This window comes from Papio anubis, chromosome 9 (genome assembly GCF_008728515.1).
Source record: "Papio anubis isolate 15944 chromosome 9, Panubis1.0, whole genome shotgun sequence".
NCBI lineage: Eukaryota > Metazoa > Chordata > Mammalia > Primates > Cercopithecidae > Papio > Papio anubis.
This window is the reverse complement of record NC_044984.1, coordinates 108,663,082-108,690,587: the sequence shown is the minus strand read 5'-3', so window position 1 is coordinate 108,690,587 and position 27,506 is coordinate 108,663,082. Positions and strand designations below refer to the sequence as shown.

The following is a 27,506-nucleotide window of genomic DNA, read 5'->3' as shown; positions in this document are numbered from 1 at the left end:
CCTGCCTGGCCACTCTGATGTACTTTCACATGACAAACAAAGGCAGGGATATAGGGTGGAGATGTTCACACACTTGAGGGGGTAGAAGTGGAAAGAGACTTGTGCCCCAAAACCCTGCTCCCCTAAAAGCATATTGTGTTGTAAAAATTGAAAGACGTCATTGGGAGACAATGCAAAAGTTATGAGGAAATGATTGGATTAGAATTCTAGTTGTGTCTCTTTCTAACTCTGTGATCTTGAACAAGTTGCTTCATCTCCCTGGGCCACAACTTCCTTGTCCGTAAAATGGGATCAAAAATAATACCTACCACATAGAGTCACAGAAAGGATGAAATGGACAAATTCAAGATCCTTCAAAATGCATTATGTGTAGCTCTTTGCACATGAGATTATTCCAGGTATACTCTTTAATTTTAATAGTCAAGCATTGATTGATTGATTGATCGATTGATTGAGACAGGGTCTCGCTCTGTCACCCAGGCTGGAGTGCAATGGTGCAGTCATAGCACCCTGCAGCCTCAAACTCCTGGATTCAGGTAATCCTCTTGCCTCAGCCTCCTGAGTTGCTATGACCATAGGCACATAAACATTTGTCTTAATTGCATTAAAAGAACTATAATTAGCACCACAAGCCTGTAATTTCACAGATATGATCACTTATAGTGAAGCTTAACTTATTTGGATAAATGGTTAATTTTTAAAATGTCATAAGTTAAAGAATGGATGGTTCTATGTCATGGTGAATATTGTGTCCGACTGAAGTTTGGAATTTACTGACACATGCTCCTTCTAGGGTTCTTAACCTGTTTGATGCCATGGGTTTCTCTGGCAGTGTGTTGAAGTCTATGAATCATCTCTAAGAATAATATGATTAAATGCATGAAATAGAATACATAGGTTACAAGGGAAGCCAGTTATGTTTGAAATATAGTTACCAAAATATTTTATAAATGCTGTATAGCAATATATGCAGTTTGTAAATGCCATGCCCAAGATTCCCTATCCCCATCCTAAATGCTGGATATGGGATGTTAGGGGTCAAGCTCTTCTTGTTTCACATACTTGGCTATTTCTCTCTTTGTCCCTTTTATCTTGAAGCACCTCCCTGCCCCTACTTCTCTCTACTCCTCTGCAACCTCCCACATCTGATCCATTCCCCACCTCTCTCATGTCCTTTGAGCCTCCTCGTGCTGCACAGCACGACTTTCCCTCTTCCCAGGAGAGGTTTCTACTGAGTCCTTCTAAGGAAAAGAAATGGGAACACCTGGTATGAAATCTGAAGGTAAGGGAATGTGGAGGACCAATCCTAAGAGTGTGAGGGGCCAGATTTTGAGCACATTGAGGGAGGCTATACCTATGATGTCATGGAATTTTTATTATGCTCACTTTGCCTGTGTGGGCCCTGAAGCTCAGGGGAGGGGTTCGTGTCAGATGGACACACAGCCCGTAAGGGATAGGGATGGGGCCTGAATTGGGAGCTGTGTAATCTTAGATCCCATGCTGTTTTTCTCTTTTTATTTTTTAATCTTCTATGTCCTTGTTCCTCCTTCTTTCTCATTTTCTTTCCCTCCCTCTATTCTCTCTGCCTAAAAGAATAACAGTAATGATGATGGTTGCCATTTGTTGAGCATTTACTGTGTGCCATGTACCTTTCTGAGTCTTTTCATGATTAACTCGTTAACCCATTTCTTCTATCAACAGCCCTTTGAACTGGGGACATTCATTATCCCTGCTTTATAGATGGGAAAACTAAGGTGTGGAGAAGTTAAGTTCATCAGTGGTCACAAGGACAGAAGCTCAGCAGGAAATTCTAAGACACTAGCAGCAATCTATCCAGATGAGAGTAACCTAGGATTATACCTGACCTTCCTAGGTGGTCAACTACCAGTTTTTACTAACTTTGGGCAATGACCTGAGCCCCACCTTAAAGATGGACACCCACAGTTTAAGTCTAAATAAATACTCAGATTAACTAGCTTTCAAATTAGAGAATTTAAAGACATACGTAGACTAAATTGACATATTTCAAAATACCATGTGTGTTTATTGATTGTTCAAAGCGGTTCTTAACTGGGGGTGTTTATTTACTTTTCTGCTTAGGTATAGAACTGTTGGTAAATCTACTTGCCTGATGTATAAGGCATGAAAAATTAGTACCCAAATATACATTTGTGAAATGTGATGGACATGAATATAACTGGATCATTTTATTCATTAAAGACCCTTTTTTTCCTTATTCTGTGACTTTTCTGGTGATTCTCTCATGCCTGGTTCAGCCACTCAGGAAATCTGTATCAGGGCACTGATAAGCATTATCTCCCATCTTTTCTCCTTCAGTAAAGAATATCCCGTGGTCCCCAGGAGCACCGTGAGGCAAAAAGTGGCCTCCAACCACAGTCCTTTCAGCAGCGAGTCTCGAGCTCTCTCCACCTCATCCAATTTGGGGTCCCAATACCAGTGTGAGAACGGTGTTTCTGGCCCCTCCCAGGACCTCCTGCCTCCACCCAACCCATACCCACTGCCCCAGGAGCATAGCCAAATTTACCATTGCACCAAGAGGAAAGGTGAGTGTGATCACCCCTGGTCAATTTGCTTGCTTTCTTACCTTTTCCTTTCCTTGGGTTGGGGTTTGGGGGAAGGAGTATGCATTTATTTACTTTATTTATTTAAAAATGTAAACAACACAAAAATACATGGAGATAAGAAATTTAAACCATACAGCTAAAACTAAAAGTTCCCTTGACATGTTCCCATCTCCTGTTCCAGCCCCTTCTTTGGAGAAAACTTATTTGAAATATTCAGGCCTATTGTATTCATTTATGCACACATGCGCGCGCGCGCACACACACACACACACGTGGAGAGTGCAGAGACTGAACTAGATTTATTTTTACTTTTTTTTTTTTTTGAGACAGAGTCTCGCTCTATCACCCAGGCTGGAGTGCAGTGGTGCAATCATGGCTCACTGCAGCCTCAGCCACCTGGGCTTAAGTGATCCTTTCACATCAGCCTCCCTAGTAGCTGGGACTACAGGCATGTAATCACATACTCTACTAAATTTCTTTTTGTTATTGTAGAGACAGGGTCTCACTGTGTTGCTCGGACTGGTCTCAACCTCCTGGGCTCAAGTGACCACCTGCCTTTGCTTCCCAAAGTACTGGGATTACAAGCATAAGCCACCACACCCAACACTTAAAAAACCTTTTAATATGGATGAAATCACACTGTATGTATTTTGCAACTTGCTTTTTTTTTTTTCCTTTGAAACTTTAGAATGTGTTTTGGATATCTTTTTATGAACCTAGACTGCATCATTTTATTTTTAACCACTAAGGAGGAAGAATTGACTGGAAAGCTGAAAACGGAGTTTATTTTGCAACCTCCTCTGGTAGGCAGGGAGGTTGCTTGAGTGGTCCCTGATTGTATTACAAGACATAATGTATGAAAACCCCTTGTGACTGTGAATGTTTCTCTGGCATATGTGTCAGTGTTTCTCCCAAGTGGATTTTGAACTCTTTTTTTTTCTGATAAAAACCAACACACACACACACACACACACACACACACACACACACACACACCACAAATGATTTTCCCATCTCATCCCCCATTTAAATCTACTAAGCTGAGGCATTCTGTGTTTTTTTGTTTTTTTTTTGTTTTTTTTTTTTGCCACATGAGAAATGAATGGCTTTTTTTTCTAAGTCATTCAAATCTAAACGGGCTATGCTAAAGAAATAATCTCCTGGTGGCCCTTCTTGTGAGCCAGAATAGAAGTGTGTGGCACAGGTGGTGTGGTGGAGTTCAGCTCGCTAGAACCATTGCTTGGCGTGAGCTGTAGATGGCATGGTGGGGAGACTGCAGGCTTTGGGGACAGAGAGATGCGGGTTCAAATCTCATCTCTGTTCCCTGCTTCTTGTGTGACCTCACTCAGGTCTAGCCTCTCCTAGCGTTGGTTTCTCACTTTGTAAATGATGATGTTCCCTAAAGCATCTGATAGTTAGCAAGTACCCAGTAGGTGGTAGCTATGATTGGGTATGTGGCAGGTATCACTCCAGAAGGTGATTCCCAGGAGGAATCTGCCTCTTGTCTTTTGGTCTGGCATTGATTTAATCAGTCTGCCCAGAGAAGACTGCCTCTCTAGGTGAGAGCTTGGGAAGACAGATGCAGAGGGGATGGTGTAGGCTAAAGCTTACATTTATGGTCTGCAGAATAAATCAGGATGAAGTTCACCTTTGCAATTTAAAAATTTTTATAAATAGTGACAAGTTACTTAACCTTTCCAAGCCTCATTTAAAAAAAATCTGTAAATTTGGCCTCAGGGTACGACTCATCTCATAGGCTTGGTGCAAAGATGTCAAAAAATCATACACATCATATGTTATCTCAGGGTTGACTCAGAAAGTAGTAACTGTTTTGCTCTAAACGACAGCAATGTTAATCTACAAAGTGGCCTGTTGAATCTCACAGCCTCAGTGGTCAACACAAGCCTTTGTGAATCCAGTGCCCAGTGCCTAGACCTTTAGGAGAAAACAACTTGCTAACAACCAATGGGAATGGATGCTTTGGTAGCTTTTTCTGGAGCTGGGGTTACATGAGGAAAGTAACACAGTTTGACTATTTGACACTTACCAATCTTGTGTTTTAAAGGAGGGAAGAGCTGTCATTGGAATTTACATGGGGCTGGGAGCTGACCTGGGTGAGGCCTGACTTCCAGACTTACCTGAAGCCAATCCAAACTCCTTGAATCTCAAAGGCCTGAGCAATATCACTCCAACAGGCCCCCTGGCATGACTCCCGGCACATCTGCTGCCGGATGGACTGGAGACCAGATGCCTGCAAATATGTCTGCCTCTTTAGGCACGAGCAGGAGGTTAAGAATGTCCCATGGGATACAGGTCCCTGAATAGAGATTCTGTTTTATATTATATTTAAGGGTGCCCTTCCTAAGTCCCAGATCAAGCTTTCTCGACAACACTATGGAGTAGATGCTATTATTAGCCCACTTTACCAATGGGGAAACTGAGGCTCAGAAAGGTTCCAAACAAAAACTGCCAGTGGTTCTTGAACCCCAGCCTGGTCTGCAGATTCTAAACCTGTGCGTTTCACCACCACTCTATACTGTCTTGGTTACCTTTGCTCATCTGCTACAATCTCAAAATTTCATTTTCCACTGAAGGATCTGTCTTTGAGACTGGGTCAGACATGCTGATTAAGAGCTCACCAGGTTTGAATTAGGGAGCTCTAATCGATTAAATTAATGCCAGACCAAAAGACAGGCAGGAAGAAGTTAAAAAGGATCATGGTGCTTTTTAGGTTCAATATTTACAGCAGCATCCTTATAAATGCATTCCTGAAGGATGCGGCGGGGAGGCTTTGAATGCAAGGTTCACAAACCTCTTAGGTTATGACTTGACTTTCATGGAGCGTTTAATGGATCCTCGGATGAACTTAAAATCAACTTGGAGGGGCCACTGCGGGAGATGGAGTTGGGGGCTGATCCATTGTAGAAATACTCACAGTTGCCGACACTTTGCAGCTGTGTGCCCATGGGCGAGTTGTTTTACCTTCCTGGGCCTCAACTATCTTTTGTGCAAAGTGAGAATAACAATAGCACCTGTTTGATATGGTTGTGATGACAGGACATGAGATCATCCACAGAAAGCACCTAGAACAGTGCCTGGTACCTATGAGTGCTCAATAAACACGTGCTTGCCTCAGGCCTGCCCTTATGAAGCTCACACTGTTGCAAGCAGGTCAGACATTACACAAGTAATTATAAATTGCTTAATTGAAATTGTGAAGCCTGGCATGTGACTCCCACCTGTAATCTCAGCATTTTGAGAGGCTAAGGTTGGAGGATTGCTTGAGTCCAAGAGTTGAGACTAGCCTGGGCAACATAGTGAGACTCCATCTCTACAAAAAATAAAAAATTAGCCTGGTGTGTTGGCACATGCCTGTGGTACTAGCTAACCCAGGAGGCTGAGATGGGAGGATTACTTGAGCCCAGGAGTTTGAGGCTGCAGTGAGCTGTGATTGCACCACTGCACTCCAACTTGGGTGACATAGTGAGACCCTGTCTCAAAGAAAAAAATAAAATAAATAAAATAAAATAAATGATTGAATGCTATAAAGAAGATATGCAAAGTGTTAAGGAATATCAAACTGGAATGTCAGTCTAGGGTGGGAGATCAGGGAAGCATTGAGACTGAGATCAGAGAAGAGTGAGTGTTGGATAGAAGCGGGAGGTGTGAGGGTATCCACACATAGAGGAAAGCATGCATGAAGCCCCTTGGCTGAGGGAGAGCCCGCCCCCTGGGACTGAACAGAAGGCTGGGATGTTGGCACTCAGGGCGAGGGCAAAGTGGTGGGGAATGAGGGCTAGAGAGAAAGGCAGGGACCAGCGAGATGGCAACTTGTATAAGCCATTTTAATGAAGGACGTCTGATTTTATCCTACCACCAGTGCACATCCATTGGAGGGATTTAGATTTGTGAGTAACATGCCTAAGTTCTTTATTTGGAAGCCGTCACTTTGCTATGATAGCACAGGACTATTTAGTTGGCACCAGAGACCCATTGAAAGGCCGTTGTGCGGTCTGAAACAGGAGATGGTGGCTCTGACCAGGGTGTGGGGAGAAGCTGGAGATGTGGGTGGAATCAGGTCTTAGTGGCGGGTTGGCGATAACAAGGTGAAGAATTGCCCCTTCTTTGTGGATTTGGAAACCAACACTGGGGAACTTACCCGAAGTCACCCAGCTCATGAGTGGCCCGGCTTGAGATGTACACTGAGGCCTGTGGGCTTGGGGTGAATGGGGTGTGCACCCTGGAGAAATCCTTTTACCTTTCCAGAAACCTCTGCCCTTCTCACCTCCCTCCACCCCCAAAAGGGAGCTCCCAGTGACAGGGAACATTCCAGCCAAGGGCTCTCTGTCCTGCCTAGGAGACAACAAATAGCAATTCATCATCAGTCTCCACATTGTAAAGTGATAAGGAATCAGCTGAGGTTTCCTTCCAGTTGGGATTCTCATTAAGTGATAACTCCATGGGTGGTTTTCCCCCTGGCCCCTGCCTGCCCCACTATCTGACTTCCCCTCATTGTCTGTCTCCTTTCCAATGAGCCCAGGAGTCAGGCTCAGGCAGGCAGGCCAGAGGGCTCCTTGTGTTTGGAACCGGCTGTCTCCAAACTATCTCTCCCAATGGATTGAGCCAAAAAAGCTGGGAAGGTCTTTTATCAATGCCACTCAATCAAATCCAGGTCCCCAGGGCCTGGGAGAGCACTTGTCTGTCTTTCTCCCTCCCACCCCTGACTCTCACCCCAACTCACATTATAAAGCAAAAGCAACCCAAATAAAGATTCTAGCATAGCCAGGAGCTGAATCAGATATTCAAAGGAAAGTTAGAGATTGAGAGGGGAAGGGGAATTAGATATGGAAAAGGGCTTTGCAGGGTGCATTTTCTCAGTGCTGTGTGTTTTAAAATGAGATTTCACATCCATTCCTTTGCTGATTCTCCAGCTCCCTGCAGCAGTCTTTGAACCAGGGGAGATGCCACCCATCTCTATTTTGCAGGGGTCTAATGGAGGACCAAGAGACAGGGTTAGATTCTAAGCTTATGTGGCTGATGAGTGGCAGAACTGGGATGGATGCATCAGGTTAATCTTCATTTATTGAGCACTTAATGTATAATGGACACCGTGCCAGGTGCTTGGGATAAGTGGAGGACATGGTGGAAAAGGCTCCTGCTCTCAAGAAACTTGTATTCTTACTGGATGGGACATATAATAAGCCAGTAAGTAAATATAATGATTTCAGGTAGTGACTAGGTGATATTTGGAACTGACTCTTTTGATTTCTAGTTGAGAATCTTCCCTCAATACCATTCCAACTCTTCCTACTTTATGCTAAGAGCTAAGAGCATGGGGACATCAAAAACAAATAACAACAACAAAAACAAAAAAGTCATCCACCCACTCATCCGCCCACCCACCCATCCATCCACCCACCATTCATGCGTCCATCCACCCATCCACCCACTCACTCATTCCTCCATCCACCCATTCATCAATCATCTATCTATCCACTCACTCATCCATCCACCCACTCATCCATCCACTCACTCATCCATCCACCCACTCATCCATCCCCCCACCCATCTATCAACCCATCTGTCTACCTACCCATCCACCCACTCATCCATCCACTCACTCATCCATTCACCCATCTATCCATTCACCCATCTACCCACCCACCCATCCACGCATCCATTCACCCATCCAACCACCCATCCATCCACCCACTCATCCACCCACTCATCCTCCCACTCATCCATCGATCCTCTCACTCATTCATCCATCCCCCCATCCACCCACCCATACATCTACCCATGCATTCACCCACCCATCCATCTATCTACTCATCCATAAGAGTCAAGGTTTCCTACCTTTTCATGTTGGCTGAGCATGTAGGGTTGCATGAAATGGAAAGCCTGGGGCCATCTGTCAGAATGAGCACCGCTTTGTGAGTCAGAAGGCCTGAATTATAGCCACCTTCCCAACTTGCTGAAGGTCACTCAGCTAGAAAGATTACTACTCTGAGTTTCAGGGTCTCTGTCTGGGAAGACTCGACAATGGTTCTTCATCTGAATGAACTGAATTGGCAAGAGAAATGACCCATTTGGGAATAGTGACAATATTTACTCAATAGGATTAGTATTTGAAAGCACTCTGTGAGCTTTCCAGCTCTGTAATCTACCCAAATACTTTTAAGTATGGGACAGCTTTCAGAATGCTATCTGTCCAGTCTTCCAAAAGAGAAAGAGGGAAAAGAGAATGGACCCAGGTCATTTGGACAGACAAGATTTGAATGCCTTATGTGCAAGGAAGATAAAAACTCCACTGCACTTAGTATTACCTCAAATTAAATCTCATAAAAACCTCAGGTATTATCTCCACTTACAGTCAAGAACTAAGATTGGAATGACCGAGTGATTCATCCACAGTCACATGGCCAGTGAGCACTGGAGCCATAACTCTGTGCCTTAATATGTGTGCCCTGGATACAATACTAAAGTCACTTTATCTAGAATCAAAAACATCTAGAAAAGTCCAAAGTACTAGGGTTTTCTACAGCGCCATGATGTCATGAATGGTCAGAATCAGGAGGAACTTTACTGTTACCTAAGAGACTCCTTTGGGTTTAGGATAGTTGCAATGTAATTGACCACTCTTAATATGCAACTTTCTGAAGCCGAGTTGTGGACTCATCTCATCAGAAGACTTGATACTTAATTCTAGCCCATTTACCAACCCGGAAAGCTAATCATGACTTGGCTGGAGATAGGTCTTTGCTGTTGAACAGTTATTGGGCTCTCAGAAAGAAAAAAGAAAAACAGAAACAAACTGAGCCATAACCAAAATAAACACAGAGATTACATCCAGAGCATTTATCATGACTGACCTGAAATGTGGATCCTTGAGTTGGAATTTCTTCACAATGTGATGAGGCCTGAGAGGAATTTGAGAATATTCAGTACTTGCTTTTATCAATAAACCAAGATTGAGTTTTTCTTAGTGCTCTGCATTAGATCTTTGGGGTATTAAAGACTGGAATGTATAATTTTACGATTTTCCAAAATGTGTTCCGGCCGTTTTCTTATTATTCTTCCTTTTTTACTTGTAACAAATCTGGAAGGGGATCAGAAACTTTAGAATAGTTAGTTTGCCTTGTTTTTTTTTTTTCTCTTGCCAAGGATGCCCTGCAGCTGTACTTTCTATTATTGAAAAGGGGAACAGCCTGGTTAAATGGAAAACCCAAAAGTTATGATTCCAGCAACAATGGAAACACTCAGGTTTATGAATCTGGGGGGTGGAAGGAAGAATGGAAGGAAAGGAATCAAGGGAGGAGGTGGTGAGGACAAAACGAAGCTTAGTATAGCAATGTCTTCAAGACTCCAAACACACACACACACACACACACACACACACACACACAACTGCACAGTTAAAATGTGAAAAATGTGGCCGTTCACTCATCTGGATGTTTTCAAACATCTGCATGATTGGCATGATGTAGATAGAACACCTGGAAGAATGTGTTTTTCACAGTTTTTTTTTTTGGTACAAACTTTTTGGGCATCCTATAGGTCCCAGATGTGGCCCAGAAGGAGTCTAGCTGAAAATAAGTTTGCTTGCCGTTAAGTGGGCACAACCCTAACACAGATATGTTTTGTTTGTGGACACTTTTGGCTTATCTGTGGGTGTCACTTGAACATTGATACAAATGGAGCTGGTTGGTGGAACCCAAACCCAATCTACTCTACCTGGGTTGGGGAACTGTTTTACAAGCCAGTCCAAAGTCAAAGGATTTACTCTTGAGTCAGTGGCTTACTTGTGTCTTTATATCTGAGGACCACCTCTCAGTCACAGAGTGTCAGCCTCCCTCACTTACTCCTCATGGTAGGATGGACTGGGATTGAGGACATGCACCAAAAACAGGATCATGTCTACCCTGTTCACCACTCTATCTCCAGCACCTGGCACAATACCTAGCACTTTGGAGCAGCTCGGTAATTATCTGTTATATGATTGCATGAGTGGCACTGGATATTAGAAATCTAGAGAGTTGGAAGCAAGGTGTGTAGGCAAGGTCAATCCAACCTGGCTTGGATTCCAGCCTCTGTTCCTTCTCAGCCATGTGACCTTGGGCAAGTCACTTCTCTGAGCCTTAGTTCTTCCTTTATGAGACAGGCATTACAGCAGACACTGTAATTGAGGAATTACTGTGAGATGAAGAGTAAGGTCACGTAGTAGGTACTCAATAAATAATAGCTCTGATCATTTCCTCTTGTTATTTAGTTCAGCATTCTGTTTTCATGGCCATCAGCCATCACAGTGAGTTGCATCGATGCCCCAGTGTTTCATTTTTCTTCACTTCTCCAAAGACAGACATAACTCCTTAACATTTATTGACTAGAAAGAGACAGAAAGATGAGTAAAGAGAATTTTCAGTTTGGAAGGTAAAATTTCAGATAAGTAATGAGTCTGTGTTGAGGTTTACACCTTGGTAGATATCCCCAAGCATTGCTTCCCCTGAAGGGAATACCTTGAGGGTATTATTGTGAATTATGTCTGCCATGAGCTTGACTGGTGGTATTACCCCTGCAACAAGAGCTGTTCATGTTGACGGAAATCAGGAGACTTATATGCTCAATCTTACTTAGTTCTTAGCTACCCAGTAAGGTAAGTATTACTCACTTTGATTCAGAGATGATGATGAGTCTCTGAGCATAGATGCCCTGCTGGTATCATACAGATATTAAGTAAAGGAGCCTGATTCAAATCCAGATATGTCTAGGCTTCTTAACCTGGGGTCTGCGTTTTAGGGAGTTTTTGAACTCCCTGAAATTGTATGCAAAGTCTTGTATGCACATGCAGTTTTCAAAACACTGTGTTTCAATGTAGTTTTCTAGGAAAGAGCCCAGCACTTTTGCTTGTTTTCAAAGGGGCCAGTGGCCCCAAAGTGGTGAAACGAGACCCCCTTTCAGAGACAGAACTATCTCCACTGCCCTACACTAGGAAATAACTAGTGCACAGGGAAGGGAAGTGACTTGCTCAGCAGGAAACAGCAACACGTTAACTTGTACCAACTTAACAAGTATTAACTAGGCACCTGCTCACATAAAGAATCAGGAAAGCATTTGAACATTCATTCAAGCTCCCTCCCACTCATCCATGCATGCATCCATCCATCCATCCATCCATCCATCGTACAAATATTTATTGCATGCCTTCTCTATGTATCAAGACAGTGAAAAACAAGGACTTTGTAGTCAGACTACTTGGATTCTAATCCTGGATCTACTGTTTATCAGCCATGTAAAACCCTGGGCAAGCTTCTTAACCTCCATGAGTCCTTTTTTTCTCATCTGTAAGATAAGGATAATAGTAAAACCCACCTGGTAGGGTTGTTGTGAGGATTAAATGCGTTACTTTATGGAGAGTGCTTAGAATAGTGCTTCGCAGAGTACACACTATATGTGTTTGTCTTGACTTATTGTTGACGCTCTTGTTAATAGTAGGTATTTACTAGGTTCTGGGAATAAAGTGATGGATAAGGCAGACAATGTCCTGCTTTTGTGAAATTTACATGCTGGAGAAGAGGAAAGATAATAATAATTGCTATTTATTTATTTTTGAGATGGAAGTTCTCGCTATGTTGCCCAGGCTGGTCTCAAACTCCTGGGCTCAAGTGATCCTCTTTTCTTGGCCTCCCAAGCAGCTGGAACTATGGGCATGCACCGCTGCACCTGGTTAGTTGCTATTTATTGAGTGTTTCTGGGCTCTGGACTAAGTGCTTCATGTATTTTCCCTTTAATTCTTAACACTGCCCTTTGTAGGAAATGCTATTATTACCCTTTCCATCTTGTAGATGAAGAAGCTGAACCCAGAAAGGTCAAACTATTTGCATAGAACTCCATAGCCTAAGGTCTTAACCATTACAGTCCACCCCCCTTCTTTTGTTTTCAGAATGGTAGTTAGGGCTAACAATCTCTCAGGCTTTATTCTTCAGTGCTTTGGCCAAATAACTGTCTCCACTTTTAGCTGCTTGGTGCCTGCTCCTAGCCTCACTGCTGTCTCTCCTGTCTTCACAGAGGAAGAATGTTCCACCACAGACCATCCCTATAAGAAGCCCTACATGGAGACATCACCCAGTGAAGAAGATTCCTTCTACCGCTCAGGCTACCCACAGCAGCAGGGCCTGGGTGCCTCCTACAGGACAGAGTCGGCACAGCGGCAGGCCTGCATGTATGCCAGCTCTGCGCCCCCCAGTGAGCCTGTGCCCAGCCTGGAGGACATCAGCTGCAACACGTGGCCAAGCATGCCTTCCTACAGCAGCTGCACCGTCACCACCGTGCAGCCCATGGACAGGCTACCCTACCAGCACTTCTCTGCTCACTTCACCTCGGGGCCCCTGGTCCCCCGGCTGGCAGGGATGGCCAACCATGGCTCCCCACAGCTGGGAGAGGGAATGTTCCAGCACCAGACCTCCGTGGCCCACCAGCCTGTGGTCAGGCAGTGTGGGCCTCAGACTGGCCTGCAGTCCCCTGGCACCCTTCAGCCCCCTGAGTTCCTCTACTCGCATGGCGTGCCAAGGACTCTGTCCCCACATCAGTACCACTCTGTGCATGGAGTTGGCATGGTGCCAGAGTGGAGCGACAATAGCTAAAGCGAGGCCTGCTTCACAACAGACATTTCCTAGAGAGAGACAGAGAGAGAGAGAGAGAGGAGAAAGAGAGAGAAGGAGAGAGACAGTAGCCAAGAGAACCCCACGGACAAGATTTTTCATTTCACCCAATGTTCACATCTGCACTCAAGGTCGCTGGATGCTGATCTAATCAGTAGCTTGAAACCACAATTTAAAAAATGTGACTTTCTTGTTTTGTCTCAAAACTTAAAAAGACAAACACAAAAAGCTGAGTCCCACCCCCCACGACCACCACACTCATCAACCAGCCACATTCACACCACTCCCCAGATCTCTTCCCCCATTCCTTCTTCTGGGCTCTAGAAAGTCTTGCCTCGTTGAGTGTTTTTCCCTAGTGCATAGCTGGAGTCTTTCCCTGTCTTGGTGTTAATGTTGACATTGTTATATAATAAATGATAATATATTTTTTTCTTTCAATTTTCTTAATGGGACCCAGTCCCTTATTTGGGGGGAGGTCTGAGGCAAGTATATTTCAAAATGTGTACTTGCGGGATTCCCTTCAAGTAAACCATCCCTGAAACCTAAATTCACCCTTCCCCTTGACTAAGAAAAGCACCTACCTCTGCCATGCGATGTTTCTGAAAAGCCTCCCTATGTCCCCATTTGCTTTGGTTTTGTCCTGCCTTCTCCAGTATCACATGCTCAGTTTTGCCTTTACTTACCCATGGAGTCAGGATAACGCTGACGCCCCCTGGCATCCTGTCTTATTCAGCCCTACCGTCTTGCCAGCTCTGTCTTTCCAGCTGTCTGTCGCTAAAACTGCCTATAGCTTCCCTTCCGGAAAGCTTGCTTTGAAAAACTTAAAAAGCCCCGGTTTACATGCAGGCAGGACTGTGATAACAGTGCAAGGTCTGTGTTGACAAGAGTTGTGGACAGAAAGCCAAAATAAATATTCTTCCTGATTTAAAAAAAAAAAAAAAATTGGAAAAAAAAAACAAGACCAGCCCAACCTTCCAAACCTCCATCACCAACAATCCAAACTGGATGTGAAGTAAAATGCATAATTCCTACAGAAGAGGCAAGACGCGGTCACCGATGATGTCTCTCCAAAGATACCACGCCCACACCAATGCCGACCCAAAACTGTGTTTACTGAAAGCCGAAAACAGTATTAAAAAAAAGTGTGTAAGTAAAGCGTTATGGTAGGGTTCTTCAGATGTAATATTTTACTGGTACTATTTATTTATAAATAGGAATTCTAATTAAGTAATAACATGAAATGAAACCCAGCATACGAGCTGGCCAAGAGCTTTTAATTTTATTGATACTCAAAACCAAGTTTGTGTTTTTTTGTTTTTTTCCTCTTTCGAATGTGCTTTGCTTTTTTGATTAAAAAGAAGTTTTTTCCTTTTTTTTAAACAGACCCTAATAAACAGAACAGGGTAAGATGTGAGGCTGAGTGTGTTTAAGTACGTGAGAGAGTGCGAGTGTGTTTGTAAGTGAGTGTCCCTATGCGATTATGTCTTTTAATGTTGCTAAGGGGGGAGGGTGAGGACTAAGTACTCGTGCCTTATATTTGTGTGCCAATTAATGCCTAATAAATACCATGTGCTTAAACAAGTACAAGGAACTTGAACACCCATTTTTTTTTTTTTTCATATTCTTTCTACCGACTGAATAGAGGGGATAGGAAGTGGAGGAAACAGGAAGGGGTTGTCTTGCATGTGAATTTCTCACCCCACATGATTTCTCATGCCCATCTCAGGGGAATTTGGGATCCATTGTCCTTGAGTGTGATGAAGCTGAACATATGTACCCACTGGTTTATATCCCTGGAATAAGGTTATTGGTTTTAATGGAATTTGTGTAGGCATTGGAGAAGAAAAGTCTTTAGGAATTCCGACTGATTTAAAACGGTGTCGGTCGTACTATATGTAACACCTAATGTTTGGGTTTTTCAAGAATCTCTTTCTCTGAATTAATTGTTGGAGCCAGGCATTTTGGAGGTTCCACTGCAAATAACTTTATGAACCGTTAGTGAATCCGATATTTATCTTAAATCCATGGATCTAGGCTTTGTGAACTTGACCTCTAGAACACATATGGGACAGAAGAGAGCAGCAAATTGGTGAGTACATTTGTGCTGCAGATTTGTTCTGTTTTTGTAATTTTGATGCCCACACCCCTCAAATTATCAAGAGCTATCAAATATGCCACATCCCCTTGAAAAAGAAACAATTGGCTTGTTGATTACAAATTATTCATTTAATCAGGTCTCCTGGGACCTTTCCCAGGCAAAGAAGCCCTGGGAAGTGTGAATTAATTATAAAGAAATGACAATTCAGCTTCTTTCAAGTGCAATGGAGAAACTAGGTCAATGGCTTTCCTGTTCCCCCAAAGGACTGCATTAGTAAAGTTCCACTGAACAGGTTCTGACTGTGCTCCAAATAGATATTTATTCTGATGGGTTCAGTTTTTTTTTTTTTTTTTAAAGAGTTGCCTTTGAAAAAATTGCCTTTGAAACTAATTTTATCAACTCTATACGACAGTCAGTCTTATCCTTTCAGAGGAACATCATCCAAATTAGGAATCAGCGTCCCCACCCCACAGCTCAAACAATTGCCACCATTGGAAAATCGTTAAAAACATGTTCACAGCAAGTTTCACAAATCAGACAAGGGACACTGTCATTTCATAACCAATACAGGTTAACCTCTTTGGGTTCCAAACGATTGTTATAGTGGATCTTTTCACTGAATCAGTAGGATTAAGGATACAATGTCCAAGAGTTAATGTCGTTTCATCATGGTGTTGATAAAACCATGGTAAGGCACAACGCACATTGTTACATTCCGATAATATATTTGGTGGGTGCTTGCTTTAGACTGGACGTGTGGTAAGTACCGGGGACACAGCAGTGAACAAAAAGAGAGGGGCTGTCTCCTTTGGAACTTACCATTTAGTGAGAGAAACAGCCTTTAGGAAATTATGTGCATCCTCAGTGGATTGCGGCAGTGGAAATTACTACAAAGACAGACTGCACGATGGCATAAAGGGATAAGGCAAGGGGTCCTAATGCCATCTGGGGGAGGTGACTCTTGAGCATAGCCCTAGTGATGAGTAGGAATTAATCAGGTAAAAGGTTGGGAGGAAAAGGATTGCAGACAGAGGGAATAACGTGTGCAAATGTCCTGAGGCAGAAATTGTGATGGAGGAATGACATGTAGGTTTGTCGATCACCGAGTTCACATTCCTTCATTCAGTAACATGTAGGAACATTCCACTATGTGCGGTAGATATCTTGACTCGTACAGGACCTACTAATTGTGATAGGCTCTTTTCCAGGTAATTTCTAAAGTCGCAGAGGACAGACTCTGGATATGTGAGATGGTAGGGGGTTTTTTTTGCGTTCAGGAGAGGAGTATTACAGCATCTGCCTGGCTTCTGGTCCTCTACAGTTTGGGACCCAAGCTTATAGGGTAGAAGAAACACAAGAACTTTCAAGAGGGTCAGCTCATTAGTATTCTTGAGCTCAGAGAGGTTGAAAATTCCCCCCAGATTACACAGCTGGTGTGTGGCAGGGTTTACCATGAAACCTAAGTTAGCCCAAGACTTAAGTTTCCTCCTCTATAAAAAGGAGATAATTGGCTGGATTTGGTAGCTCATGCCTGTAATTTCAACACTTTGGGAGGCCAAGGATGGAGGATTGCTTAAGCCCAGGAATAAGTCTGAGCAATATAGCAAGACCTCTGTCTCTACAAAAAAAAAAAAAAAAAAAAGAAGATATTCTACATGCTTCAAAAACCTGTTGTGCATTTAAGTGAGATAATATCTGTGAAAGTTTCCAGTGAAGTATTTAACAAGTAGATGTTCAACAAATGCTTGAAAGACTTTAATCAATGAAATGCAAGTTAAATATAATTTTTTAAATCATTGACTTGGCAAATGTATATTTAAAAAATAATATTACCTATCGCTAATGAGAAAGTAGGAAATTGCATAAACTAATGGTTGGGAATACAAATTAGATAAACCTTTGCAAGAAGAGTTTGCAAAATGTATCAAAAGTCTTAATGTGCAAATCATTTAATCTGATAATTCTGCTTTGAGGAATTGGTCTGAAGGAAATAATCAGAGATGTATATAAAATTTATTTTCTAGGAAGTCTATTGTGATTTTTTAAAATCATGCAAAATAGGAAACAGCCTTAATATCCAATAATATGGAGTTGGTTAAATAAATTAGTGCATGATGAAATACCACATGGCCATTAAGAAACACATTTGTGGGCCAGGTGTGGTGGCTCACGCCTGCAATCCCAGCACTTTGCAAGGCCAAGACAGATCACCTGAGGTCAGGAGTCCAAGACCAGCCTGGCCAACATGGTGAAACTCCATCTCTACTAAAAACACAATAATTAGCTGGGCCTGGTGGTGCATGCATGTAATTCCAGCTACTCGGGAGGCTGATGCAGGAGAATCACTTGAACCTGGGAGGCAGAGGTTGCAGTGAGCTGAGATGGCGCTACTACAGTCCAGCTGGGATGAAAGAGAGAGAGACTCCGTCTCAAAAAAAAAAAAAAAAAAAAGAAAAGAAAAGAAACACATTTGTGGAGATGTTTAAGATTCACTGCAAGCAAAAGAAGCTTCAAGTAGCTTGCACAGCAGCTTCCAATTTTATTAAACACACCAGCACACATTCACACTTGAAACAAAAGCACTCTTAGGATGTATAACAATAACAGTGGTGGGACTGTGGGTGTTCAAATTTTCTTTGTTCTTTTGGGGATGTCCCAGTTTTCCTCGTGATGGAGATGAATTATCTTTGTAACTAGAAGTAGAATTAGTAAATAAAATCTAGCTTGTTTGTTCATTGAAATGAGTCTGTGAGGAAGATGGGACACTCCTGTCTACCTTGAGGAGGAAGGGATAAAGCTTCCATAATGAGAGCCATTGGCCCCATCAGTGACAGAGCTGGGTACTGGTACCGACCAGCCGACTGCTCATCATGGAATGTTCCGATGTATTCAACTAAAAGACAAGGTGACACCTGGGTATTTCTCTTTGTCTTCACTTTCTGAGGGTGCTATTTGTGTGCTTTCTTGGTCCTCTTGGGAGGTTAGACTATGGCGTGGGATGAGCTATTATTCCCTTTTAATAAACACAACACACATGTCGAATCAGGTACTCATGTATCTCACCTTTGTTCTCTAATTGAACTGGGTTATAAAATTCACTCTGTCACTTACTGCCTTTGTGACCTTGGGCAAGTCACTGAACCTCTTTAACCTTCCATTTGATCATATGTGAAATGGGGTTTCTATGAGTATTTATCCCAGAGATTCCTCGTTTGTCTGAGGATTCAATGAGACAATGAGCATAAAATGCTTAGCACAGAGCCTGGTGTATTAGTCTGTTCTCAGCTGCTAATAAAGACATACCCAAGACTGGGTAATGTGTAAAGAAAAAGAGGTTTGATGGACTCACAGTTCCACATGGCTGGGGAGGCCTCACAATTATGGTGGAAGACAAAGGAGGAGCAAAAGCACGTCTTACATGGTGACAGGCAAGAGAGTTTGTGTAGGGGAACTGCCCTTTATAAAACCATCAGATCTTGTGAGACTTATTCACTACCACGAGAACAGCACGGGAAAGACCCGCCCCCATGATTCAATTATCTCCCACCAGGTCCCTCCCAGGACACGTGGGGATTATGGGAGCTACAATTTAAGATGAGATTTGGGTGGGGACACAGCCAAACCATATCACCTGGTATAGAGAAAATGCTCAATAGCTGTTAGCTCATGAAAAGATTAACTAGGATTTATAATTTTTTTTTTTTTGAGATGGAGTTTTGCTCTTCTTGCCCAGGCTGGAGTGCAATGGTGCGATCTCAGCTCACCAAAACCTCCGCCTCCCGTGTTCAAGCGATTCTCCTGCCTCAGCCTCCCGAGTAGCCGGGATTATAGGCATGTGCCACCATGCCCAGTTAATTTTGTCTTTTTAGTAGAGATGGAGTTTCTCCATGTTGGTCAGGCTGGTCTCGAACTCCCGAATTCAGGTGATCCACCAGCCTTGGCCTCTCAAAATCCTGGGATTACAGGCATGAGCTACCACGCCCGGCCAGATTTATAATTATTAATGCTCCTTCTTCTTGTCTTTCTCCTCTTCCTTCTCTTGTTGGAAATTTCCTCCTATAATCTTCGACTATTTTTATAATAGACCTAAGCTCAGCAGAGGTTAGAAAACATCACTATCATCATCCTCACCACCACTGCCACCACCACTACCGTCATCAGTATCATCACTTTCAACAATAATTAAAACAGCTTTCCCACAGGCATCATCTTAAATCTTATTTAAATATCTGACTTTGGGCCGGGTGCAGTGGCTAATGGCTCACACCTATAATCTCCGCACTTTGGGAGGCTGAGGCAAGAGGAGAGCTTTGAGGCCAGGAGTTCAAGGCCAGCCTGGGCAACATAGTGAAACCTCATCTCTATAAAAATTTTTAAAATTAGCCAGGCATGGTGGAATGCACCTGTAGTCCTAGCTATTTGGAAGGCTGAGGCAGGAGGATTGCTTGAGTCCAAGAGTTGGAAGTTCCAGGGAGCCATGATTGAGCCACTGCACTCCAGCCTGAGTGACAGAGGGAGACTGTTTCTCTCTAAAAATAATAAAATAAAATAAATAGCTGGTTTTGTAAGTGACTGTCGACTTTGGACCTTTGTGGCAACAAAGAAGGAAGAGTAGTTTTTATACCTCTAAAGACTGATTATCAGCACCTCACCTTTTCTTTTCTGACTTCAGAACGCTTTTTTTTTCTTTTTCTTTTTCTTTTTTTTTTTTTAAGAGATGGGATCTTTCTTTGTTGTCCATGCTGCTGCAGTGCAGTGCCAACTCACTGCAGCCTCAACCTCCTGGGCTCAAGTGATCCTCTCGCTTTAGCCTCTTGTGTAGCTGAGACTATAGGTGCACACTACCATACCTGGCTTTTTTTTTTTTTTTTTTTTTAAAGAGATGAGTTCTCACTATGTTGCCTAGGCTGGTCTTCAACTCCTGGCCTCAAGCAGTCTTCCTGCCTCAGCCTCCTGAGTCACTGGGATTACAGGCAGAAGCCCACTCGCCTGGCCAGAATTCATTTTGATTCCACTTAGAAAGAAGTCATGCGTGTTAATCCTAGTGAATATGTTGGTTTAAGCATACTTGGTTCCAGTTCCTAGAACTGTGAGTGTTGGGGTGGAGGAGACAGCCTGGTCTGCAAGTTGAAGGTTGTTCCTGGCAGAGTTTTGATATTTGACTGATGTCCCTCCAGTGTTGATAATAGTAGTGGCAATAGCAATAATAGCTTTCATTTATGTACCACGTGCTAGTCCCTATACCAAGCAACATGGTGAATGTCCAGTGTTCCCCAGCTCATGGTGGCTTGTCTTCCACTCCACGCTGTCCAGACTCCTTTAGGGGATGGAATGATTCATGTCATCGCTGTCCTTTCCCATGTGCCTAAAAGAAGAGAGGGAGGGGCAGAGGGAGATGGTGGCTGGAGTGTGACAGAGCAGTGCTTTTGGGTGGCATGTCCTTGGAGATGTCAACCTCAGGACAAGTAAGGAGGATTTGTAATCTTGTAGCTAAAGACTGGCTTTCTGGTCTTGGAAGCCCAGCTAGCCCTCTAGCGTGTGAGCAAATTATTAACTTGCCCCAAGCCTCAGTTTCCATCTCTGCAAAGTGGAAGTGATAAGATCTATTTTGCAGACCTGAGGTAGTGATAAAGGGAGAGAGTTTATGTAAAGCAATCAGCAGGGCATCTGGCCCCCTCTACACATTTAATAACAGAGCCTCAAAAACCATAACTTCCCTCAGGACATTCTCCATGACAGCCTAAAACATTGCGGTGGAAGTCTTCTTCAAAAGGATTAATACGGATATTTTAAAACACCGCCGCTACTTCTTCTTCTTTCTTCGCCTTCTTCCTTCCTTCCTTCCTTCCTTCCTTCCTTCCTTCATTTTGTAGAGAAGGAGTATCATCATTTTGGCCACTCTGGTCTTGAACTTGTGAGCTCAAGTGATCCTCCCACCTCGGCCTCTCAAAGCACTGGGATCTTCTCATTTCTCTAACTGCAGATTTTTTCCTGGGACCAAGAGAGCTTCACAGAGGCAGGATTGCTCCAGTCTTAGTTGCTTGTATTTTCACCCTGGAAGGTGTTCACTATGATCTGAATAAATGGATTAAGAATGATTCACCAGATGTGCTCATTGGAGGACAGGGTTCTACCTGTCCAGGTTGCTGTAGCAGAGGATTCCTGTGCTATGTCTTGCATCCTCTCTGCCCACCTCTAATTTCAGACATACTAAGGGCAGAGGTTCGGTGTATGCTGACAGCATCCCACCTTGAGCTCCACCACAAATCTGCTTTCCTGCAGCAGGACTGTCTCTAAAGCTGAGGCTCCCTTGGCCTGAACACAGGCACAACCCAGAAATAATGACTCTGGGAACACTCTCTGTAGAGTGGGTGGGGAGTTGGTGGAAAGAGGCCCCAGCCTCCTATCCTTTGGAGGGACAATTTGGAGGTACATTCTACACAATTCCTCAGAGGGTCCTCAGAGGCCTGCACTCTGGTTGCCCACAGCGGTAATCAGCTCAATAAGTCAATCACTTGGCTTTTTCTCCTTTCATCCTTCTTCCTCCCTGGGATCACCTTCCAAATCCTCCCAAATCCTGCCCTCGGGGTGAGCCCAAACTAAGTCAGGGTCTGATCGGCTCTTGCTAGGCCTTCCTTCTCCAGACTCATTGTATTCTCTCCCTTTTTCTTAAACTCTTTAAAAAAATTTTTTTTTTCTGAGACAGAGTCTCATTCTGTCACCCAACCAGGAATGCAGTAGCACGATCCTGGCTCACTGCAACCCCTGCCTCCCAGGTTCAAGCGATTCTCATGCTTCAGCCCCCCAAGTAGCTGGGATTACAGGTACACGCCACCATGCCTGGCTGATTTTTCTGGTATTTTTAGTAGAGACGGCATTTCACCATGTTGCCCAGGCTGGTCTCAAACTCCTAGCCTCAAGTGATCTACCTGCCTCTGCCTTCCAAAGTGGTGGGATTACAGGTGTGAGCCACTGTGCCCAGCCTCTCTTAAACTTTTTATCTTGAAATAAGTGTAGATTCACATGCAGTTGTAAGAAAACACAGAGAAATCCCCTATACCCTTTACCCATATATCCTAATACCTTGCAACACTTTAGCACAATAGCACAATGAGGACATTAATGCTGGTACAACCACCAATATTATGCAGATTTCTCCAGTTTATTTGTACTCACTTGTGGGTGTGTGTATTTAGTGCCATGCAATTTTAGCACGCATGTAGTATCTTCTACCACAGTCAAAACACAGAACATTTCCATCACCGCAAGGATCTCTCGTGTTACTCTTTTATAACCACATATAACCCCTGCAACCCTTTTTCTAACCCCAGACAACCACTAATTAATCTGTTCTTCATTTCTGTAATTTTATCCAAGAATGTTATATAAATAGAACTATACAGAATGTTATATAAATGACAAGATGGTTATGTAAATAGGACTATTTCAAGAATATTATATAAATAGAACTATACAGTATATAAGCTTTGGGCAGTTGGCTTTTTTTCATTCAGCATACTTCCCTTTAGATTCATCCAAGGCATTGGGTGTATTAATAGTTCATTCTTTTTTTAAAAATCACTGAGTAGTATTCCATGGTATAAGTGTACCGTCTGGCTGTCTCCTCATGTGGTCTCTTCTCTGTGGGCACATGAGGGTGGGAAGGAGAGAGACAGAAAGAAAGAGAGAGAGAGAGAGAGAGAGAGATCTGGTGACTCTCCCTCTTTCTATAAGATTAGGAAACCCCCTTATGAACTCACTTGACCTTTATTACCTCCTTAAGGCTCTATCTTCTACTACAGTCATATTGAGGGTTGGGGCTTCAATGTATGAATTTTTGGCAGTGGGGGCTGGGCAAAATTCAGTTTGTAACTGGCAGGCTGTGACTCTCAGTTATGGTTGAAGCTGCTGTCCACAGGCAGAATTTCTTCTTTCTCTTTAGGGAAGCCTCAGCTCTGCTTTTTAAGACCCCACACGAACTCTCCCATCTAAGGTCCTTCCTGTTGCAGCAAATTCTGAGCTCAGCTGTGATGTGAACTCTCAACCCCCATCTGATGAAGTGGGGCAGACACTTAGTGGACGTCTCATGCTGGAGAACAATTCACTTAGCCTTTGCTTTATGTTACAACTCTGAAACCACTGGGAGAGGAGCCCCTGTTTTTATCCCCGAGGTCTGAGGCCCCTGGAAATGTCAGATATTATTCTTCTACAGAGTTTTGAGAAGGGGAAACTGAAGCCTGAGTATCTCCAGAGTGGAGTCAGTGACTTGCTCAAGGTCATAGGGCTGTTTAGTGGCAGAGATGGGGCAAAAACCTGGGCAAAATTGCACTTGTTCTGGAACCCTTGTGTGACTGCCATTAGGCAACTTGTGACCCCCCTGAATCCATTTCTTCTTCTTTTGGAGATGCCACCCCAATTATTTTTGGTGGGAGGCATTTATCTTTCTCTTTTCATGACGGATCTTGGCAAGTATGCAGATGTTGTTGGTGCCTGGCCCTATCTCCTGGGCCCATCCTCCAGGTCTCCTGCAGCTTTGGTGTGTAGTTCTCATGTAGGCCAACAACTTCCTACCTCCTGCATCTGCATCTCTCTGTCTGAGGTCTTTCTCTGGCCACAGATGTGTAATTGGCCTGTGTGGGTCAGGCTATAAGTGCTAGGGAAATAAGGCCTCCTAGAATGTCCCCTAAGCAATGAGAGATGGGGGTTGGTATGTAAATATCCTAGTCTTCTGTCTCCTTGGTGGAACAATTTTGAGCATGTTCCACATGCTTTCAGAGGGTCTCCAGCAGGGATCAGTTGCCAGCAAGCCCGAGTTGCCCACAGAGGTGACCTACGCATTAGCACGTTACTACTTTAACACATTGGCTTCCTTCCCTTCCTTGTCTCGTTTCCTACCCCCCTTACCCAAATAAAATGCTGCATCCAAATCCTCATCTCAGGGTATGCTTTACTAAGAAAGTAAAGCTGTTAACCAAAGAGCTTTCTCCTCCTTAGACAAGGGGCTGGGAGTAGTTGACTCATGGGCACTTATAGACTTTCTTTCCCAGAGAGAGAATCTTGAGTGGAGAAATAAACAGACCAAAACTACTGGTGCTCATTTAGTCCCTAACAAAACTCTTTTTAGTTCCTTTGATCCAGATGCCCAAGATTGCCCTTTATTATGATTATCTTTGAGTTTTCTTTCAAATCTTCCATTCACAGTTTTACAGCTTGTGCACAGCACAATCCTAAGGGTAAGTCACTCACATTGATACTCCATCTCAATGGTGCCTCTTGGAGTTGTGCAGTGCACAACTCACCCAACTGTTGGTGTGGTTCTGTGCCATGATATTTTCAATACATTTTTTTCTTTCAGGTTGTACTATAGCTGATAAAAACTTTGATATGAAAATAACTTCAAGATCTTCTGTCCCAGCCCTCTGCCTTTTGTAAGTTGATGTCTAAGCCATGGGCATGAGATAGTTATGGCGTGGTTGCATCCTGCTGAAATACAATTCAGGTATTTTACCGGTTAAAGTTTGTCCCTGAAACAAGAGTTCTAATGAGAAAAATTCAGTTATTGCAAGGAAAAATTGGGGTAGAAGATTTGACTTTGCTTTCTCAATACCAATTATATAAGGGAGTTGAGACTTATTTTCTTGCTACTTTTATACACTTGAAATAAGCAGCCAGAAACCTATCTATTATCAGTGGACTTTTCTAGCTCTTTCTGCTACCTGCCTCCTTGCTCTAGAGAAAAATACAATTGAAGAGAGAAAAGAGAGAGAGAGAGATAAAGGAACTCAATGAAAGCTTTTACATTGCTCTAATTTCTGAAACATAAAAGCTATTCTTTTAGAGTAAATCCATTTTTTCCCAGCGGCATTACGGATAGAGAAATTCCTAGGAAAATAATTTGTCAAGTCCCGACTGATCAAAGATACATATGAAAGAACCCCACTTTTTTTTTCTTCCCAAGGAAAAACCAGCCCCCATCTAAGCTCAGAATGAATTGGCAATTCATTTACCGACTGTCAGATAAAGTAGCACAATCCCCATCACATCTTTAGCAGGGACAGGACCAGAAGGAAGCAATTCTGTGCCCACCGAGTGTACAAGCTGGGGGTATGTTAGTGATTAAGGGATCCTGGCCTGGGGGAGGCAGAGAGATATGACTCAGATTCGCCATTGCACCATAAATCTCCCTCTTTTATTCAAAATGTGTGTTTTATAGTCGTTTCCTGGCCAATTGCTGCCTTGAATAAATATATAACATATCTGGACTTAGCTTTTAGGCCCAGAGCTGGGGTTTGTCTTGAGGGCCAAGTATTCTTGATATTTCCAAGAGCAAGCAAGGAACAAATAATGAGGCACCCTTTTCTTCCTGACTCACCAGCCACATCCTACATCAAAAATAAAAATAGCAGTCAGTGCTAATTGGGCCAAGAGAGACAAAGCAAGACCTGGCCATTGGAGCTAACTTCTTGTGTTCTGCAAACAGGTTGCTACTCCCACCTGCTCACTCAACACCCCTCCACTAGGCACACCCCAAAGAGGCTGCAACCTCTAAGCATCATTGACTGTATTTGGTTAGATCTACTAACTCAGACATTTGGCCCAAAGATCTTGGCTTGAAGGATCAAAGCCTTACAAAAATAGGTTTTTAGGAGATTTCCATTAGTTCTTGAAACACCAAAGCCCGAGTTTCCATCCCATTGCACTGAGGCTGCCCCTTTCAGAGGTGGGGAAGGGAGAAGACCAATGACTTCATTCAATCTTTCCTTCCCTTTGCCACCAACTATAATGGGGTGCAGAGCAGAAGACCCAGAGTGCTTCCAAAGCTCTGTTTATTGCGGGCTGATTATGTGCAAAGCATTTTATAAGATTATCATGCATAGGTCTCAAAATTGCCCTTGAGCTTTTTGGAAGTCAGAGCCAGAAGGGAGACCTACTCAGTTAAAGGATTCCCAATATAGCCCCGTGAGGTGTGCAGGAAAATATTCTTATCCCTGTTTTATGGATGAGGAAATGGAAGCTTAGAGGGTTGTCACTTACCTAAGGTCTCATTCCTGGGATAGACAAACACTTTCACTTTCTTCATTCACCATGCTAGGTACATTTTGTAATGTGCTAAACTACAAAGCCAAACAACCCCAATCCCTGCCCTCAAGGAGATCTCAGTCCAGTGTGACATGGACTGCTTTGTTCTTGCATTCATGAGCATTAGCTCAGTGCTGGGCCAGAAGTGGGTGCTCAGAAACGTTCTGCCTCGTTTCTCTCAGGCTGGCTGATCTAAGTTGGAGAGAATGCTAATTTTGATGAATATGAAGGGGTTACTGAATACTCTCTTATTTTCTGGCAAAAGTGGCATTTCAGAACACTTGGTGGTCAGGGGAGATGTTCTGCAGGGGAGAGGGGCAAATCTGGAGTAGCCTTCATGTTACAACACCAGGTCAGGCCCTTGGTGTGGAGTAAGGCTCAAAGGATAAGAACGAAGGTGTATGAGGTGACTACCTGGGCAGAGCTAATCAGACGGCCTGGAATTGAACCCCACCTCTGCCACTATTCAGTGATGTCAGATCTGGTAAATTTCAATTTCCTGTGCTCCACTTTCTTCACTTGCAAAATATTGATAAGAGGCTGTTTGTGAATTAAATGAGTGAAGGCACCAGGAAGGAACTATTTGTTCAGTGCCAAGCACATTACAAATACTCAGAAAATGGCACTGGTCACAGCTGTTGTCTACCTTTTGCCTGTTTCCATAAAGAATTTGAGGCTGCTTGCAAAACTACATGCCACCCACAAAGACAACGATGTACAAAATAGTGATAAAGCCAAGAGTAACGAGCACCTATCGCTGAGTTCCATTTGGTCTTGTGTGGTATTATTTTTCAAAAGGGCCACAGCAATATTTTTACACTCCTTCTCCTTCAGAACCTCGATGTGTCTATCAAGGGGTGGAATGTGATTCTTCACTTTCTTATGGGTTGGATCCAGCAGCTTACTTCTGACAGATAGGATGTGCTAGGGGGTTAATGTTACCCAGCACTAAGAACTGAGATAAAAATAGACCAGGCACTAGGTTGGGGAAAATGGGGGTTACCTCCTCAGTCTGCAACCCTTCTGAAGCTAAGTCATAAAAAGGTGGTACAACTTCCACCTAATTTCCCCCATTGGAACACTTGC

General features: G+C 43.3%; 1 protein-coding gene and 1 long non-coding RNA gene across 3 annotated transcripts in view; one reads left to right on the top strand and one right to left on the bottom strand.

Moving 5' to 3' along the window:
• The window catches only part of TBX5 (T-box transcription factor 5), a 55,423-nt gene extending 40,593 nt beyond the window's left edge, over positions 1 to 14,830 (top strand). Inside the window, exons 8-9 of one of the 2 annotated variants that reach the window (XM_003907208.5) lie at positions 2,338 to 2,564; positions 12,651 to 14,830. In XM_003907208.5, coding sequence (XP_003907257.1) covers positions 2,338 to 2,564; positions 12,651 to 13,225 — 802 coding nt within the window. In that variant the 3' untranslated portion in view covers positions 13,226 to 14,830. The remainder of the gene's footprint in view (positions 1 to 2,337; positions 2,565 to 12,650) is intronic. The other variant, XM_003907209.5, reaches the window with a different exon arrangement.
• On the bottom strand, positions 7,496 to 9,495 carry LOC103876084. Its single transcript, XR_635166.4, has 3 exons — positions 9,458 to 9,495; positions 8,442 to 8,496; positions 7,496 to 7,574 (listed from the first exon to the last, which is right to left on the bottom strand). It is a non-coding gene; the product is annotated as an uncharacterized LOC103876084 (long non-coding RNA).
• Positions 14,831 to 27,506: the final 12,676 nt, after the last annotated feature.